Raw genomic sequence first — 18,910 nt, forward strand, 5'->3', positions numbered from 1 at the left:
GTCTGCATTTTACTAAAACAATGATTACTGTTTTGACGAGTACGAGAAGCGACTGACGCATTAAAAAAAGCCTTTCAAGCTTTTCTGGGAAACGTAGAATTTGGTCATTTTATGTTGTTTTTTCTGAAGAGGACGGCACGCGGCAAGTTAGAAATGTAAAAAAATTTAAAAGCACCTGCCAACATTTAAGGCGAATTTTAGCGATGGTTTTCAACAATTTGTAATCTATGTTTATGCAAAGCAACTTTTAACCCGGAAGTATTATCATCGAAGCAACATTATGATACATGGGGCGATAATTTTTGCAAGTTCTTTGCTTAAAAATTGTCTCGTGCAATGTGGAGCGCTCGACAATTTTGTTGTGACAACTCAGCGCAGGTTTTTGCGATTCATATTCCTGCAATATTATATATTTGCGCGAGATTTGCACCGTTCTCTTTGACCTTTAACACAAGAACGCCGCCAACCGTAATAAAAATCTCGCGAAATCTTTAGCGTAACAACTCCCAATTTTCATCATGAGAATCGCATCTATATTGTTCAGCTAGTTAACTTATTAAAATCAATTAAAACTACTTCACAGCGTCAGCTTCTTATAGTCAAATAACTTGGTAAAAGAGAAAGCAACATTACGCGCCAACACTAGTCGAGTTACTTTGAACTAAGGCATTTCATGTATATAAATTACCTGCAGCCTGTAAGAGCGTGAATGTTTCCAAAGAAGCTCACGGCAAGCAGACGCCATGTTGTAGAGGATTGTGGACGGGAGTGGGTCTCCAACCTCGTTCCCATGGTCTGTCCAAAATCGCGCCTTCTAAACCATGGGTACGAGGTTGGACACTCTAAACACTGCCTGGATTGGATCGAGTAGGATGAAAGAACGCATAGCAGTCACAAATGGCCATTACACCACTAACACTCAAGATGTCACATGCCCGTATCCTGGTTACTTTGTTTCGTCAATTCCACATTGAAAACATGGGCTGTTCTGTTCTTAGTGTGGTACAATCAACCCGTGAACATCTAGAGTCATAGCCAGTACGTTACTGAGCCTCACACTTGGGATCTCAAACACCAACACCCACACAGAAAACTGACCCTTCTCCCACCACACCCTTGCAGCTTACTCAGGGGAACAGTTTCTCTTCCTTCACGAGAGAGAACAAGGAGAAAAGAGAGTAAGAGAGGAGACGAGGGCAGAAGAAAATAGCGGAGGAAACGAAAAAAGCGGGGTACGGGAGTTCTCTTTCTTTCACAACAGGTGCCATGTTCTCTCGGTGGATAGTTAATAGGACATCCGGTTGTTTAACCCCCAAGTCGATTAGTCTACAGTCACCCACAAAGCAACAAGCTACGAAAATTTATTTTTTATTTTTTTTTTTTCTAAATCCTTTTCGTATGAAAGGTTGCTACAAACAGGATTAACGAGAATAACGTTTAACTAGACCCTTCCCCTACCAAAATTTATTGATAATGAACCGCTGAGGAAAATTTTAAAAAGATCAGAATTGCAAGGTTTTGAATTTTTAAATGGGACCAATACCTTAAATTGCAGCTGAGCTGGATACAAACATACCAAAGTATACCCTTCTAAGTTCAAACTTGATAAACTGGATATAAAACAAGACAAACTAATAGTGAGGTGGAGAAGAACAGAATACTTTTCAACTGACAGATTTAACAATTTTTCTCTTTTTGTGATTAAAATTGCACAAGTTTCTAAGGTCAATCAACAGGCCATATTCATGTTTTCGGTACTGGACTGGAACTAGCTTGCAATAGAGGCTCAAGCAGGGGAATATCATTAAAAAGAGATAATTATTATTAATTATTAATTAATTATTAATTAATTAATAATTAATGTCGTTTGCATTTGAAAAGACTCCCCACACCAGCCTCAGTTGCACTCTAGTTCCAGTCCATACCGAGAATACAAATATGGTCTATTTAGATTTCTCAGCCAATAAAACATGACTAATCATCATCTTACACAGAACTTCTCATTGCTGTGTTTAAAATAGGTCCCTCCCATTCTTAAGGCCGTGATTGGCTAACATGCAACCTTCCCATGCTTGCCAAGGACTCTGATTGGTTTATTAGCAGTCACTTGAAAACTACTTAAAATGTTCCTGTGTCCATCCTCACATAATTTCACAAAATTTTGAAACACTAGGAAAAAAGCAATTAAACCCTAACTTATAACCTGAACAAAGAATCTGGAAATAAAACTCAGACGTAACATTGCCTGGAAAATCTTTGGGAGACTGAAACTGTCAAAACACCAGAACTAAAATAAAATCCACATTATGGGTTTTCTTTCAATTAACAATAGCATGGTCACTTAGAAATGCTCATCATAACCACTCTATCATCACTTTTCTCCTAAAGTACCATTGCAAATGAGCTGATGAAATCAACACAATCATTAACTGAATGCCTGTTATGATAGTTAGCTACCTGACTTGGCAACAAACTACAGGCACACTCAAGTTTCTGCATTATCTTTCATTCTAAATAATAAAGCAGTAAAGCAACCCTCACACTTTTTCAGCTTTACAGCAACCAAGATATAATTTCTCCATGACCATGTCAGTACATTTTGTTCATTATTGGAACTTTATGTCAAGAGTTTTCTCTAAAGCCAATGCCAACAAGACGAATTTACAAGTAGACCACTGATTAGGCCTAAACAGGTTATTTAAAAACAGATCAACAAAACTGATAGATAGATTTTTCTTAACATTTCTTTCCACAAAAAAAGAACATTTCCCTCAGATACAAATTGGCAAGGTGATAATACAAAATGAAGTTCAATATTTCTAGTAATTGTTCATTTTCCTATTTTGGTGTTTCTCTATCTACAACTGCTTGAAAATGTTGTAACGTGAAGTGGAGCAGAAAATGTGAAAAGGGGAAGAAATTGGATTTTGAAGCATTGCTAGTCAGTTTTCTGGAAGAACACAATTCTGAAGATGAATTATGTGCATTAAGTGAATGCAATTTAGCGTGGCATAAAATGCACATGCACAGTTGGAATGCTCCTGAACTTGATTGGAGGAAAATGCAAGCAAGCGTGAGCATTACACAAAAGAGTACAACATGACTAAAACTAAGGCAAGGAAGCAAAAGCTATTCACTAGAAAATGAAGTTGAATAAAAAGAAAGAAAGAGAAGTGAAGTGTCGCGAGAAGTCTGCCACACTCAAGATGTCCTTGTCTTGGCAAATGACACTCTGAGATGATTCGATTCTGTGATTTTGTAGTTGTGCATTTTCTGTTGAAAATGATATATATAAATTAATACTCCCAAAAGTCATTTAACAGAGTTCCAAAAAAATGTTGAGGCTCTAAAAGGTCCATGGTGGGGATCTACAGTGCCCTTATTTCCTGTGCTATTTTTTTTTACAGGATGGGGTGGGGTGGGAGTTTACTCCACTGGGTTTTATTGAGGGTGAGGCACCCTGCAAAGAGACTGGCTGTGAGGGTAATTTTGCTGGCCAGGCTGACCATCTAAGGGAAAGATTTTCTTATAAAGAAGTTCAGTTCAAACATTTTTGCCTGCCTGTGAAAACCAGTTGCCCACCTGCTGAAAACGTTACTGGTAATTAAACCCCTGTTACTTAAATCAGTGTAGCTAACACACAAGAGAACAGGGGCACATGTGCATATTGGAGATTAGCTTGGGAATGGCGAGGGACTCATCTGAGGGAGTCATCTGGAAAACGTTTTTGTCTTCCTGCTGGAAACATTTATGAAACCCCTGGGTGGGTATGATAATTTTCAGGATCTGTAAAATGAAACTTACAATAAGAGCGTCAATCGCCTCCTCTGTTGATGTCAATGTCACCAAAGCCATCTTACGGTCTTTCCTGTAATCAAAGTTGAAATACATTAGTTGCAATGTGGAACTTAGCAAAATACAACAACACAATATACTGCATTTCATCGTAATACTGAAATTAGTATTAAATGCTAAAGAAACTAAATAAATGTCAAAATTCATAGAGACATCCCTGGACAATATAGGGTGTGTGACATTGAACAATTACAGTATTGCAGATTCTCAGCACATACAAGGCCTTAAGTTATGCATGACATCATCTTATTCTGAAACATATTTCTTTTTTCCAGTGTAAATGTATAAAGTTACTATTATTAGAAAAGTAACAACTTATTAAAACCCCAAACAAATTAAGTGATTTTATTACTCACGGAAAGAAGCGGAATTCTGTTACTGTTCCTGCCGCAGAAAAAGCATCTATCAACTCTTCTTCTGTGGTGCTCTCACTGTCAATTCAACACAACAAATATTTAGATCTCTATCAACTTACATTACTTTAATTGTCTGCCCAACAGTAAGCTTAATTTAACATGTACAGTTAGATGCATTATCATGAAATTTGTATGTACTTACGGGATATTTGACACATGGAGCGTTCTGTTTGGTGGGAAAATATTCTGGAAGTTCTTGGATCCAGGTTTCTTGAAGCGATGTAGAGGTGAATGTGTAAAATCCTTTGTTAGATTGTTCTCCTACAACAAGGAAAGGGTAACTGTCAGTACATACTATATAAATGGCTTTGAAGTGTGCAATGAAAGGTGGATCAGAAACCCTGGTCATACTCACATCTCCTTCCTTAGGCATTGAAACTGAGTTGTGTTTTGATGATGTCACTTTGATTTCTTTCCCATAAACTTTCACTCCACTCAAATGCGTAATAGCTAAAGAAAGCAATCAAAAAATACAGTGAAGTAACAATGCAGACATCAAGCCTCCTGGAACTGTGGCAAGCAAGCAAGCCTCCTCTGTACTATGGCAAAAGTCTTATACAACTGTATGTGGCTGGGACCTTGACTTTATAATGTCCTTTTATTGGCAGTGTCCCCGTACCAGATATTGCACAGTTTGGTTGTATTCTGTAGGGATCAACTGTTTCTGGTTGGTTGGGCTGGTTTGGTTGATCAACTTTTTCAACTGTACTCAAACCAGGTTCAAATGGTTGAAAAAGTATTTGCATGATTATGTCATGTGATTGTAGTTCGTGTAAGGACTATTCCCTGGGGTTAACACCTTTCAACTGAAAATGGTTGGAGAAGTGTTCTCTTGAGAAATGTCAACTGTATCAACCCAAACCTGTTGCAGTTGAAACAGTTGTTCATGTGTTGGTGGGAACCATGACTAGCAGTTCACTTACTGATTCACACTTTTCCTTGCCAGAGCTACATTGTACAGGTGGAAGAAAATAGTTTCATCATGTACATGTAGGATAGCTTTTAAATTATATTATCCAATGTTTTGATAGTGCTCCTTTAACACACTGGTGCTATGTCGCAGTACATCAAAGTTACCTGTTTGAGCTTGCTGAACATAGTTGAACTGAATAAGGGCTGTGTCCTTCTTGTTAAACAAAATCTTAACACGGACTACATCACCATACACACCTAAAAAATTTACGCAAAGAAGAGAATCACGCTGTCAATTTTCGCTCAAGTGCAAAATACAACACAGTTGATAGTATACAGTATACCTAATGTAGTACTAACAAGATCTCCACACTGAAAATGGTTGCCATGTACTGTAGAAAACAATTGCAAATGTGTAGTGTTTGTGGAGTGAAAAGTTAACAGCCAATTTCCAAGTCCTGAGATTAAGGAGAAATGAAGTGAAAATACCACTAAAGTGTAAGGAACTGTTTGTTCAAAGACGCTGGTTTTGCACAAATAAGAAAAACATGATTTTAAAAGAAAAAGATGCCACACGTATGCGCAATTCGAGAACTTGGATATTGGTTGTTGAACAGTTTTAGTGCTGTGTATGGAAATGGCATAAAACATTGTTTTGTAGAGGTTTCAGTGGGTTTTCAAAACACAAAAGCAAGAGAGCTGATACAGTGAACCAAAAGTACATGAAAATACATGTGCATGTAGCATACACATGTAAGACGTTCCTGTCACTGACTTCATTGCCAAGGAAGGCTTATGACTAAGATTTGATCCCATGAAAGTTGGTATAAGCAGTTGCTTACTGTACATGTAACTTAAGGGGATACTTTTCACAGACAAATATTTTACAGTAACTGTAAAAAATGGTTTACATGAAAATGGGATGGACTTCAGGAGTAATCCAGAAAAAAAGAGTTAGAAGCATTAGCTCTTTCATGAAATGCCAACAACAAACAAAACATAAAACTATAAAACAATAAAAACATGATATCAATTGAAATGGAGTTTACCATCAAAAATCACCCTTCTTTAACCATGGAAAACAAAAATGAAAACAAGAAAGGGTTTGGATGACAGAGACTCGGGAAAAGACGTACCAAACAGAGTGAAAAGCATGTCACAGTTTATCCTCTAGAAAACGGATTCCAAGTGACCGTGAACAGTGGAACACAGCAAGAGAGAGAAGGGGGCGACCATCAGTCAGCGCCGTGAACACAGCATAATAGGGGAAAGAAGGAAAAAAACAAAAGATGAGTTAAGGTTTTGGAAATTCCAGGCTGCAGATAAAGCTACAAGAGAAAGAAAGATGTTAAGACACAAAATAAAACAAGGAAATTAAAATAATATGGGTGTTATCTAGGAACACAAAGAAAGTAACAAAACATACAGTTTAGCAATGAATGGAAGAAGTTCTTGTGTATTTGAATGTCAGTAACACTAAAGATAAATTATTTTATCGCTGAAATATTATGTGCTGCTGCTCTTGACTTTAAATAAAACATGGATATCATTTAGAATGAAAATTTTTGCCCTTACTCTGTTACTTTGACTTAAAGGTTAGAGTAACAAAAAATAACAAAATATTCAAAGTAGAATAATTACAAAATAATACAAAGCAGTCCTACAAAGACAGCAGCTACTTTCTTGAGGATTAAGAAATCAAATGAAATTAACGAAGAGAATGACTGCAGCCTTACTAAACTGTGTTCGTTTTATGTCCAAAAAGTTTGACTTTCATTTTACATGTGTTTAAAGCATCCTTATAAAGAAAGAAAATGTTACAGACTGGTAATCAAAAGTACCCAATATTGAATTCAACATACAGACCTTCTGGTCTCTGCATTAAATGAAGAAACACTTGTTGGGAGAATTTGGTGATTGGTTGCCTAATTCTTACAACCTGCACATGACGTGGTACAGTTGAACCCTACTATTTCGAACTCTCAGGGAAAATACTTCAAATTTAATGGAAGTTTGAAACAGCTTTCTGTAACGACAGAAGGGCAAATCCAAGGGTTTAAGTTCGGAATAACAGGGAATTTGAAATGACTGAGTTCAAGCAGGATCCAACTGTATTATTTTTTTAAAAGAAAAGATCCATGTTGATCAGTGGCAGGGCATACATGTACCACATGATGTTTGAGGATGCTTATTTCACTTTATACATGTACAAACAGACACTTGGAAAGCATTTGTAGCTGTTCTAAAACTACCAAAAGTAAAGTGCAGTACTCTTTAGTACTGCACCAAAGCTCTCTTACCTCCTCATTCAAATTGCTGACGAGAACAACGGGAGTCCCTAGTCCCATTCCTCCTCTTGCACCTGTGGCAGCAAGGAAATCTGGGAAGAAATTATTTGATTTTAAAGGGAATCTTGGATGAAAAGCAGTTTAATTCCAAAAGTATACCTAATGGTTTTCTTTAACTAATCCTGGGTGCACTTTTGCGCTCAAAGTTCAGCACATGAAATGGCAGAAAGATTGGACTTCAGAGAAATTGACCCTGACCTCTGTCAATATGCTTACGCCTTTCACAAAAGTGGTTTTACTTCTAGTATAACCATGAAATATTGATGGGAGCAAGACTTTCAGAGTCTTTCAGAGTACCAAAGTTCACATTATGGTCTGCTAAACTTCAAATGTCTGATGACCAATTATGCCACATTTGACACCCAATTGGAGCATGTTTCGACATCACGTGTTCACGCTTATCTACATGCGATGGCGATGGCATAGGCTAACAACTCTGTAAAACTGTTTCTCCCATTTAAGACTTGTGCTTACTTGCTTGTAGCAGCCCTCCTTGTGGAAGCAGACTCAACAGTGCTGGAGCTCCCATCAAGCTTGCACCACCTCCAGCGCCACCAGCTAAAAACAACAGAACAATAACTCTATTACATAAACACTGATGAAATACCAGGTGAGCTTTTGCACAAAAACATGATATCTTCACACGTGAAAATAACATGTTATTTTCATGTGTGAAAAAATCACGTTGCTACGGTAACATAAATCGCACCTTTCGCAGCGAAAGTTAAATGGTTTGTTATTTCACTGGTGTTTATATAATAAATAGAACATTACATGGCTGCTCGAAGATATGAAATTTCTCATCTCGTGTTGAAAAATATTTCACTCGGCAGCTGTGCTCACTCGTGAAATATTTTTTCAACACTGGAAAAGAAATTTCATATCTCTGTGTCACCACATAATATCCTCTATATATTTTAATTCAAGATGACATTTCATAACCTTCTGAATCAAACTATAAATCAAAGAGAATTTTTTTTGGTAGGAAAGGTGGAAGGGACGAAAGGGGGTGGGGAATAAAAATTTGAAGTTGTAAAGGTTATAAATGAAAGAGAAATGGCCTGTTAAAGGACATTGATTAAATATATTACAAGAGAGGGGGATTTTATGTACAAGTAGGTGGATGTATTAGAAGAAATGAGATGAAAAAACATGAGGGGGTGTGGTATAGTTAAACATTTTGTAAAGATTTTTTTATGCTTTTTGTTTTGATTTAGTGTGCATGTGCTGTGGGTAGAATATTGATGACCAGGACTCCATACAAAACAGACAACCTTAACTCAAAACAGTTAATGTACACTAACTAAAAGGGATGTGCATCTCACCAAGAGCAGCTAAACTAGCGATGTCAGCTCCGCCAAAAGGATTTTCATTTGGACCTGATGGAAGGTCAGGACGAGTATAATCTCTGTGTAAAGAAATGACAGGCTCAAACAAAATTACAACCACAATAATACTTATGGTTGGCCAATCCTGAGTTTGGGTACAGTAAAGTAACAAACACACTCACTTGCTCTTATCATTGTTGTATTTGACTGTCAATGTAGTTAACTTGGAGTACTCTAGGTGCAATGTACAGCACCCATTGTATATGTTTTGTCCATCCAGTGTCTTTGGAAAGAAAGACAAAGGAAAGTGAGGAATATGCAATAGAATAAGAATTACACAAGTGGAGGCATGGTGGTTTCACGGTTAGCGTGCTCTCTGCCAGATCGAGCTGTCTGGTTTCAAGCCCTGGACATGAAATTGTACTGTGCTCTCGAGCAAGACACTGTACTCGCAGAGTGCCTCTCTCTGCCCAGGAGGAAAGTAGGTATCAGCAAATATAATTTATGACTTAAAGTAGTTCTTACCAATTTTGCCAGTTCAGCTTCACTAGAGCTGCTGAATTCTATAAGGGCTTGAAACTGGCCTGAGAGTGGAAACAACGAAGAGAGAATTGTAAATACCAAACATGTTTCAAATCGTTTTTGATAAAGATTAAACAACTACATGTTGTTTGGAAACTCTTTGTTCTCAAGTCCTGATAAGGAATGCAATGCTTGAAATTATGTACAACTACACCCCAGGAAGTAGTTAAAAACAAGAACATAGTTACAAGCTCCTAACCAGATGGCCATCCAGGCGTCCTGTGGACGGCCATGTTTTAAAGAACTTGTTTTATTTTCCATATGTTGCTTTATAACTTGTTCATTCTAGCAGACCCTATGGTGCATTTTGGATGGCTACTTTTTGAATCCTGACTAAAAGGATGCATAGTTGATAACTCCCAATCTGCACTTGTAGGAAACTTACCACTTTTAGTGAAGGTGACAATTCTTAGAATTGTTCCCAGACTGGAAAATATCTGTCAAAAAAAGTTCAGAAATTCAGAATCTGGCTATACTGTAAGTCTTGCAATTATCAAATGCCTTTAGATGTACATCTGTACACAACACTGACCTTATAGAGGACCTCGACTGTTATCGGGTACCACAACTTGTCAATCACTGCTCTAATGACATTGCTTTTCCCAACACCTTTAGCAACAGCTGCTGCAACAGCTGCTTGTTGCCCATCTGCTGAGTATGGAGTGTTGAAGTCTCCGCCGGCAGCAATGATTTTAGACGTCTGCAGCAAAGGCAAAATAGAAATTTTAAATTAGCAAATAACTCCTCAGTTTGCACAAAGAAAACAGTAGCTTCAGAACCACATGTAAAATACTTACCCCTGAGGAATGCTGTGAAGGTTCTGTTTTCAACTCTGGGTGATTGGAATACTGCACATAAACCACTTGCCCTCTAATGGTAAAACAACAACAACAACAACAGAATTTTAAACATCGTAGATCTTCATCCAGACAAGTGTATTCGTGTTAGTGATCAACGTATAACATCTCCTTGTACTACAGCACTATTATTTACCAATAGCATTGGAAGATTATTTTTCCTCACAATGTCACTTGCTCTGTCAGCAGGGTGATTTTGGGAGATTATAGAAAATCATCAACAGAGAATCCACAAAACCATACTTCACTACATGTATATACCTTATGGTTGGTGTAACATGAGAGTAATAATTTAGAAACGTGGAGGCAGTTTCTTTGTCTTCCATTTCAATGAAACCCTGTAAAGAAACAGGAACATAAATACATTAACCCCTTGAGTGTATATGACGTACATGTACATGAGATTTCCCTCAAACTAAGCTTGATAGTGAAATGAATGCTCCTTTTCTCTTAAATGAGCACGGTGACCCCGATTTTTTTTTTCAGGTATTTGCCAAGAACAGTCTAATAATGAACATATTTGAAGACGAAAAAAAGTTTGATAGTAGAACATGATTTTTTTTTTTTTGGAAAATAGTTCCGTAGTGGGTGTATTTTGGCCAAGACAAGGCTAACCAAGCTAACCACGGAACTGTCTGAAAAAGTGCAATATTCCCACAACCAGGCAATCAAAAATGGCTTAAATGAAGCAATATGACTTATGTGAATAACAGAAGCCTTACTTTCAAGATAAAATTTTGTCTTTCAAGTAACCAAGACTTAATTCTGTCAGAGCGTGATTTTTAACGCACAACCAGTAAAAATACAGTGCAGCTCAGATATATCCGAACCAAAATATATGCGTAATTCGCATCAGCCCAATACGCGTATAGGCGTATGAATATACGCACATATGGGTATACAGTATACATGTATATGCGTATGCCTGATTAGCATGTATGAGCTAACCTATTGTTTTTTCTTTTCTTAACAGGTTATTGTTCTTTTCAATGGCTTGACAGCTTGCCACAGAGCGAGAAAGAGTTTTCTTTATTTTAAATTCGTGTATGCAGTATACGCGCGTATGCCTTCAGACTAGAGTTATTACCAAAATGTTGGCTGAAACTAACATTTTGCAATTGGGCACTTAACAGAAAATTAACTGACTGAATATAATTAAAAGAGAGAGTATTTTACCGTTAAATCAAAAATTTACCGGTTTTTTTTTCTGTCAAATAGAACCTACACGCTTCAACAATCCCATCTTCAAGGAGCAAACACAACCGAATGATAATTTTTTCGACACAAAGTAAACACGGTCCAAGCAAGCGCGCGACTTGGAAACATGTGCAGAACATTTTCTTGAAGAAAATTATAAATAACAAATGTGAGCGGCGCACCATAGAAACTTCAGTAAACAGTTCTTTCGTCGGGGAAATTGTATTTTACCATTTGGAACGGTTTGTGTCAGATATAACCGGAGATATCATTTTCTCGACAAGGTCTTCGGAACACTTCAAACAATAAACATTCTCGCAAGCGACTTGCCGATGCATGCCGAAACACAGAACTTTCCCTCGAAGAAAAAATAACTAAAAGTGAGCGACGTGCCAGTGAAACTTTGATAAAAAATTATTTGGCTAAAGAAAGAGCATTTTACTGTTTGAATGAACGATTTGTGTCAAATAAAACCGGAGATGTCATTTTTTCAACGAAGATCTTCAGATTGCTTCAGACAATAAACACTTTACAAATGACTTGCCGACGCATGCTGAAACACAGAACTTTTCCTTGAAGAAAAAATAACTAAACGTGAGCGGCGCACTTAAATAAACAATTTTTCGTCAAGGAAAGATTATTTTACCATTTGAATGAATGATCTGTGTCAAGTATAACCAGAGATATCATTATTTCGACGAGGATCTTCAGAACGCTTCATTTAGACAAACATTTCGCAAACGACTTGCCAACACGCGCCGAAACACAGATCTTAACTTGTAAAAACATTAAGTTCACGTGTTAAAATAGGGAGTGCAAGCGACTGTTTCAATATTCTTGCTATTTTTGGTAGCTTATGATCAAGCAAGTGTTAATAAACGGTAGTTTGTCAGTGAATTTGCGAAGTGATCGAAAACTCAAAATATGATAGCTTTCATTGATTGGCAGGATGCATATGTGCACGTATATATGCGCGTATTAACATACGCGTATACGCAAAATACGCTCGTATAATACGCGTATACGTGGTTTGCATATATCTGAGCTGCACTGTACCCCATTTTAAGAGCCTGCCGATGCGTAAACAAGCACGGTGACCCCATTTTTTATTGCATTTTTTTACTGTTCATATCATGAATGTTACTTATGCCAATTTTCAAAAAATCTTTGATAGTAGAACAATTTCAAGGGAATTACTGTACTTTAAATTCTAACAAGTACAAAATTAATCCTTACCTGGGTAGGTTCATGGGGTTTCTTGGACTTCAAGAGCAGTACATTTTTAACTCGCCCAAATGTCAGCCCCAAAGCAAGCAACTGTTAAAATAAAATAGCACCTATCAATAGACGCCTTTCAGAATCTAAGCTCAAGAGCTTGGAAAGTGGACGGTGTATGAATAATTCAGTCCAGAATAGAGTTCTTTTTCCAGGGTTCTATAATAGAAATTGACACTCGGAAGTGACTTTGTTAAATACTGGTTTAGTTAGCGTATGCTGGACTAAAATAGTGACAAAGTTTCTGCATGGAAAAGATAGCTAGTCTGGGATAGGTTAGGGGTACCTAGTCTAGAATAGGGTTGCAAAATCAAGCTGATCATGGTCTAGTACTGGGTAAGGGTTTAAGTGGCCCAGTGGCACACCCCCACTCAAACATTGACAGAGTATTCCCCCCCATTACAGATTAACAATACTATTAGTTTCAATCCTACATCTCCTTTCAAAAAGGCAGCAAAAACACATGACTTTTGTAACAACAGCAAAATACATCTAAGAAAGGAAAAACACGGGGTGAAATCTTCTTGGAAGCAAGTACACTGAGCAGTGTACAGTATTATTGATACTCTGTACTCTGTCAACTTGGAGAATCAAATGACAGAAAAACAACAAATTCTGTGTGTTCATACACACCTCTGTATCGACAGCATCTGCTGGTACATTTCTGACGTGGATCACTTTTGATGGAGCATTCTCAAATCTTGCCTATAAGGAAGAACATATAGCACATGAGGCAGTCCACTTTCAAGAGTGTTTTAAGATCCTTGGATAAGCTGTTTTGCTTTTGTCTTCACAAAATGCAGTTTGAGCAATCAGATGGTAATAGGTAAGTTTCTTTGCTATGATAACACCACAAAGATAACAAAATTACCGTTCACATGATTGTGTAGTTCTAAAAAAGCATAACATACAAGTAATCATTTTTTTTCTCAACACAACACACCTTTTTTTGGTCGCCCATAAGACCTAATGGAAAACAACACAAGATTCAATAATATAATAATATAAAACAGCAAGACAAAATAATTTGACAACAGAAAACAAACTTCATGAATGGCAAATGACACTGAGATGATAACTGGTTACTGTACCAAAATCTATTGGTTTTAGTATTTTTATAGTACAGCAAACCCTTTTGTATTAAAATGTATGCCTTGCCAAACACTTCTGTTAAATACAGCCATAGTCTACAAGGAGCCCGTAATTCCCTCAAAATGTTGTTATGAGAAGCCGAGAGAGGATGCGAATAATGGCTGTGGAAAAATGTTTTGCCTTCACTTTTCACACCCACCCACAGAAGTTGGGAAATTAGAAACTGCCCATGATGTACTGTAACACAGGTGACACCTTACCTGTCATATTAAGTAAATCTTCAGCTGTACGCTACAACAGTGAAAAGGGGAAAAAGATGTTAAAGCAAGACTGAATGAAATCAATTTAGACGAGTGCAAAAAGGAGCAAAAAATACAGTCAAATTCCTATTTAGTGGCCACCCTCAGGGAAATGGGAGGTGGCTGCTTAAATGTGGTGGAAACACTGGGAATTTACAGGAGGTTTAGTAGAAACATCAATCTACTCAAAAACAAACAAGCCTTAAGGTAACATGGAATCACATGAAGACAATAATAAACGGTTGTTTTAATGTTTTTTTTTCAGTGGTCAATTTCTATTTTGGACTCTGATCTGTCATCGCCTATTCTAAAACAAAGCAAGACTACCTCTATTAAATTTTGGGTGGCCCTGATAACTAGTACATTCTCAAGTTCCCTGACAAACAAGCTGTGCATACATGCCCCTAGGCTTTCCGCAAAGTGGCAGAGATGACTGACATCCACCAAAACTCAACCTTTTGTTTAGACATTTTGCTCAGAAGGTCATGTGCAATTGAGAACTGCTGTAATATTACATCAGACCTGGGTAATATTCTTTTTTCGTGTTATCTATTGTAAAACAAACTTCAAATCAGTTTAAGTACAGCTTGTTAAACATTGTATCTACTACAGTTGAATTTCAAATTTTTTGAACCTCCAAGGGAAACAAAAATTGATTTGATATATTGGGGAGTTCAAAATATTGGGGATAAAATTACAGGGTTCAATTGAGGGGAGGGAAATGATTTTTGGCTCTAGTTGTCGCGAGAAAAATAACGGGTTTGAGAAATCGGGATACCACTGTATTACCATATTTTCTTAATGAGTCAAGTTGCATTTGGGGTTGTTCCTTTTGCAGTGCCATCATGTTCAAAAGATATTTACTTTCAGGATATAGCTTTGCCAACTATCATTTGTCTTGATTAGAGATGTTTCTTTCACACTTCACCACAAACTGGCTCAGGAGCCTGTTCACGGGCTAGAGCGTGTCATAAACATGGAATAATCAGAAATTTCACGCTAATAACAAGCTATTAAACAACTCATCATTTCTCCGAAGCTTCACATTTAACATCTTCTCTTACTAACAAGAACATCTTGTAACATCTTTTCGTCACAAACTTTAACTACATGTATGCTCGAGAAAACATGCGTTACCCTTGTTTTGTTTATTCATTACCCATGGAAGACAGTATAGTACAAAAGGAGACCAGAGCTAATTTCATAGGCAGTTAATTTTGCAGGTGACCAAGTGGTCTCTCATCCAATGAAAATGAAGAGAACAGAAAGTGAAATGAGGAGAGTGACTTGCTTAAGTAAGGCTGATGTCAATATTTTATCAAAAAAGTAATGTTTTGGAATAATTTAAGACCTTTAAAGGTTTTCGTTTAAGTTCATAATGGAGCCTTGAAAATCTAATAAAAAATTATTTATCACCCATGTAAGTAAACAGAGGGAGAATACATGCTTTACTTGAATTCTTCGAGACTTTGCATTTTTTCGTGTTTTTCCTTTTACGTAGTCCACTATGAAAACAACAACTCATTTATTTGCTAATTCTTACTTCTCGAGAAGTGTCAGAATATATAAATAGGTAAACAATATTCACAATAAGCGAATTTTTTCCGACTGTAATTATAACGGGCTTGTACGTTCGAGGTGAGCAAATGACCCCAAATTTAGACGCTTACCGAATAGATTCAATATTTCCTTCACGCAAATGGCAAATGTGATACTATCGTATTATAAAACAAAACAAAACCACCTAAAAGGGCCTTACATTAAAAATTCATAGGAACCAAGAAAGCCATAGAAACACTGCGAGAGCTAAAGAATGTTTTTCTTTTGGCAATTTATTTCCTCGTCGACTTCTCACGTGCCCGCCGTATAGTTAAAAAAACTCGTTCCCTTCGAAAGCGAAATCAATAATTTCCTTCGTTTCGGAAATACGATGAAGAAATTTTGGTTAACGAAGCGTTTTGGCGTCTTTAGATAATGCATTAGTAAATGTTGACTTAATTGATGCCACGCATGAACCGCAGTGAGGCGGCTATAAACTTCCACGCCAAGGAAATGAAACTTTAGCTTCCTAGGGTTAAGATTGGTTTGAGCAATATGATATGAATCCTACCGTCGGACAGCTTAAAGAAAAACTAGCAAAAAGGCATAAAATATTCCAGATTTGGATCTCGCAAAAGTGTAAACAACCCCCTCGAAGACTTAAAATTACCACGACGGGTAGATTTCGCTTGAATAATCGAGGCTTTCACGTACCTTAAGATCCTATGAAAACATTATTTAACATTCCCTGCTACGATTTTCGTTGCATCGGACAGTTTTACTGGATTTTGTCAAAGAAAATTAGAAGAAACAGTTTCCTTGCAACCTTTGCTGGTTAAGGAAATGAACCTAAATTCTATCACAAGTGATAACGTGCTCTAATCCGGAAAGAGATATGTCGATCGTAAAATAATTTCTTTCGTAGCCAGCTTGAACGATTCGTAAGCTTATTCTCTGTTAAATAGCCAAGTTTACGACCCTTAAGCAAAGTCTTTAATCACCGCCGATGATTTTAACGGAAGTCAAATCCGTTGCCGTTTTCGCAGTCGATTCTTCCCACTAACTATAGCACATGGCCTCGACCCGATTGCAAGCTTACCTTAGTTCCTGTGGCAGTGGGTATCCCAGCCAAAGCTGCGACACTTGTCATATTCTGTTGGAAAGAAAGCGGAATAATCAGCAATCGACCCTTGCACAAGTGCGAGAAGTCACTTCTAAAACGTCAAGCTCAAAACAAAGCAAACCTCGAGCGTTGCTCAGTCACAGGAACAAGATGGCGACTGATTGGAATTTGCAAATAAAAACACGTGAGGCACTGTGGGATGGACCTCGTAACGTGGACCAATGATATTGCGTAATTGCTGCACGTGATTGAATACCTTCTCTTAGAGGCTTTTCGGTAAGCTAAACTCCCTTTGTTTTCACTAATTTGAAGCTATTGAAAATCATTGTGATAAATAATTAATTCGTCAGTCCTCTAAAGTTTCCACATTTTCAGCGAATGACTTCACAAAGTGCTTCAGAAAGAACTGTGATTTCTCTGCTGCAAATTTAACCTTACATTATTTATCTTCATCTTGCCACCGACGTGAAATTGAAAGGTGTTTTAAGTCAATGTAATAAATTATTAATTTCCAACCCAAGGCCTCAAAAGTTGCCAAACTTTTAATGATCGACTTCACATGGGGTTTAAAAACAATCTGAGAGCTCTCACAGGTTTGAATTCGCCACTTCTTCTTTTTATTTTCTTTCTTAAGCTCCTCACTGTTGTCAAACTACTGTCATGAAATTCAATTGTAAGAAACCTTTTCCAGTATATATTTTTGGTTCGCTAAGCCAAAAGACACGGCGCGGAGTGCAAAACCAACCAACCATTTGATGGCCTAAAATCAATTAAATCGTACATAACATTCACGGTTCACCTTGTGTTTAGACCGACGACCGTGTCAGAACAACAAGAAAACCGAAAAACAATGTACTTGAAGGCGTTAATTTGACGAATCATAAAAAAAGTCAAAGAAAAGAATACGGCTTCATCAATTAGTGATCTTCTCTATCGCAAACAAGCAAAAAAAGAAAAAAAATTGGATCTCTTATCAATATTTATGGTTTTATGAGTGAAACTGATGAAAATAGTTTGACAACGGGTCCAATCACGACCCACGATGAATGGTGATGGTTTAGGAACGCCTTATTCTTGGCACGCGTCTCATGTATCTTTAGCGGAAAACATCCAGTTTCTTTGCGTTTCTCTCCTACTTCCTATGCCTCGATGTTTCGCCGCGATCTATCCTTTCTGGTTAACATGGTTTGGGAGAAGGCCGTACAGGAACTAGGCAAGTACTTTTCCAAGCTCAAAAATTGATCTTACATTTTCTTTTTTAACTTTCATCTTCCTGTTAATCTTTTTAGAGCACTTGGAAACGTCAACGACGCAGGAAATGGACCATAATTTCAGCAAATCTGGATCCATCACTTACACTAAAGAGGGTGGTAAAGGGTATTTTCGTGACCCGTGATCGGCCCTTTTTATTTCCTGTGAAATGTGAAATAGCCATTTTTTTCCTCGTGAATCGTGATTTCCATAGTCGCTGTGAACCGTGATTTTCCAAAACGCTCTTTTATTTTCCGTGAAGCGTGAAATGCCAATGTTGTATTTTTCGTGAATTGTGAAAGGGCTGCTTTATTTTCCGTGAAACGTGATCTACACCCCCCCCCCCCCCCTCACTAAAGGAAAACGATAACCTACGCCTGCGCAATGACGTGAACTAATCTGCGCGCAGGCTAATTTTGATCGGGAGGGGCAGGGAAACGGGACGACATAATGACCTGGGCCCTTTCTCGAAAGCCACGGAAACTTTAAGGGCCCGTAAAGTCATTTTTAGTTCATCCGCATCTAAAAACGGAGACGCGTATACGCCTGAAACTGCTTGTATGAAGGGAACCCCTGTTCATATTAGGAATATGTGAATAAAACAGCTCTGCAATCGTAAGGTTCGAGATTTTGCCATGGCTTTCCGGGCCCGAAAAGTTTCCGGGGCTTTCGAGAAACGGGTCCGTGAGATCTTTTATTACCAGACCCTGCGCGTCTTCGTTTTGGTTTTTCACAATGAATCCCCGTATCGTTCTTTTTTTCCCGATTTTGTCGCTTCTGCCGGAATTCTTCTCCGCGTGTTGTTTCGCGCCAGTGGAAAATATCGGGTATTTTCT

General features: G+C 37.6%; 2 protein-coding genes across 3 annotated transcripts in view; both read right to left on the reverse strand.

The window, feature by feature from the left end:
• Positions 1–87: 87 nt before the first annotated feature.
• On the reverse strand, positions 88–17,009 carry LOC145468107 (polypyrimidine tract-binding protein 1-like). The gene is made up of 22 exons (XM_081451790.1): positions 16,945–17,009; positions 16,800–16,853; positions 14,123–14,153; positions 13,714–13,736; positions 13,404–13,475; positions 12,732–12,812; positions 10,560–10,636; positions 10,239–10,311; positions 9,974–10,141; positions 9,827–9,878; positions 9,385–9,443; positions 9,042–9,142; positions 8,857–8,939; positions 8,006–8,089; positions 7,484–7,563; positions 6,320–6,353; positions 5,349–5,441; positions 4,627–4,721; positions 4,414–4,532; positions 4,212–4,286; positions 3,805–3,868; positions 88–3,273 (listed from the first exon to the last, which is right to left on the reverse strand). The coding sequence occupies exons 2-22, from the start codon at positions 16,848–16,850 to the stop codon at positions 3,202–3,204; spliced, it is 1,587 nt and encodes a 528-aa protein (XP_081307916.1). The 5' UTR covers positions 16,851–16,853; positions 16,945–17,009; the 3' UTR covers positions 88–3,201.
• Positions 17,010–18,825: 1,816 nt separating this feature from the next.
• LOC145468072 (cytoplasmic dynein 1 heavy chain 1-like) overlaps positions 18,826–18,910 on the reverse strand; it is a 58,664-nt gene continuing 58,579 nt past the window's right edge. For both annotated transcript variants that reach the window (XM_081451738.1, XM_081451737.1), the window contains one exon: positions 18,826–18,910. This exon is cut by the window's right edge and continues 647 nt beyond it. The gene's annotated coding sequence lies outside the window, so the exon portion shown is untranslated.

This window comes from Orbicella franksi, chromosome 14 (genome assembly GCF_964199315.1).
Source record: "Orbicella franksi chromosome 14, jaOrbFran1.1, whole genome shotgun sequence".
Taxonomy (NCBI): domain Eukaryota; kingdom Metazoa; phylum Cnidaria; class Anthozoa; order Scleractinia; family Merulinidae; genus Orbicella; species Orbicella franksi.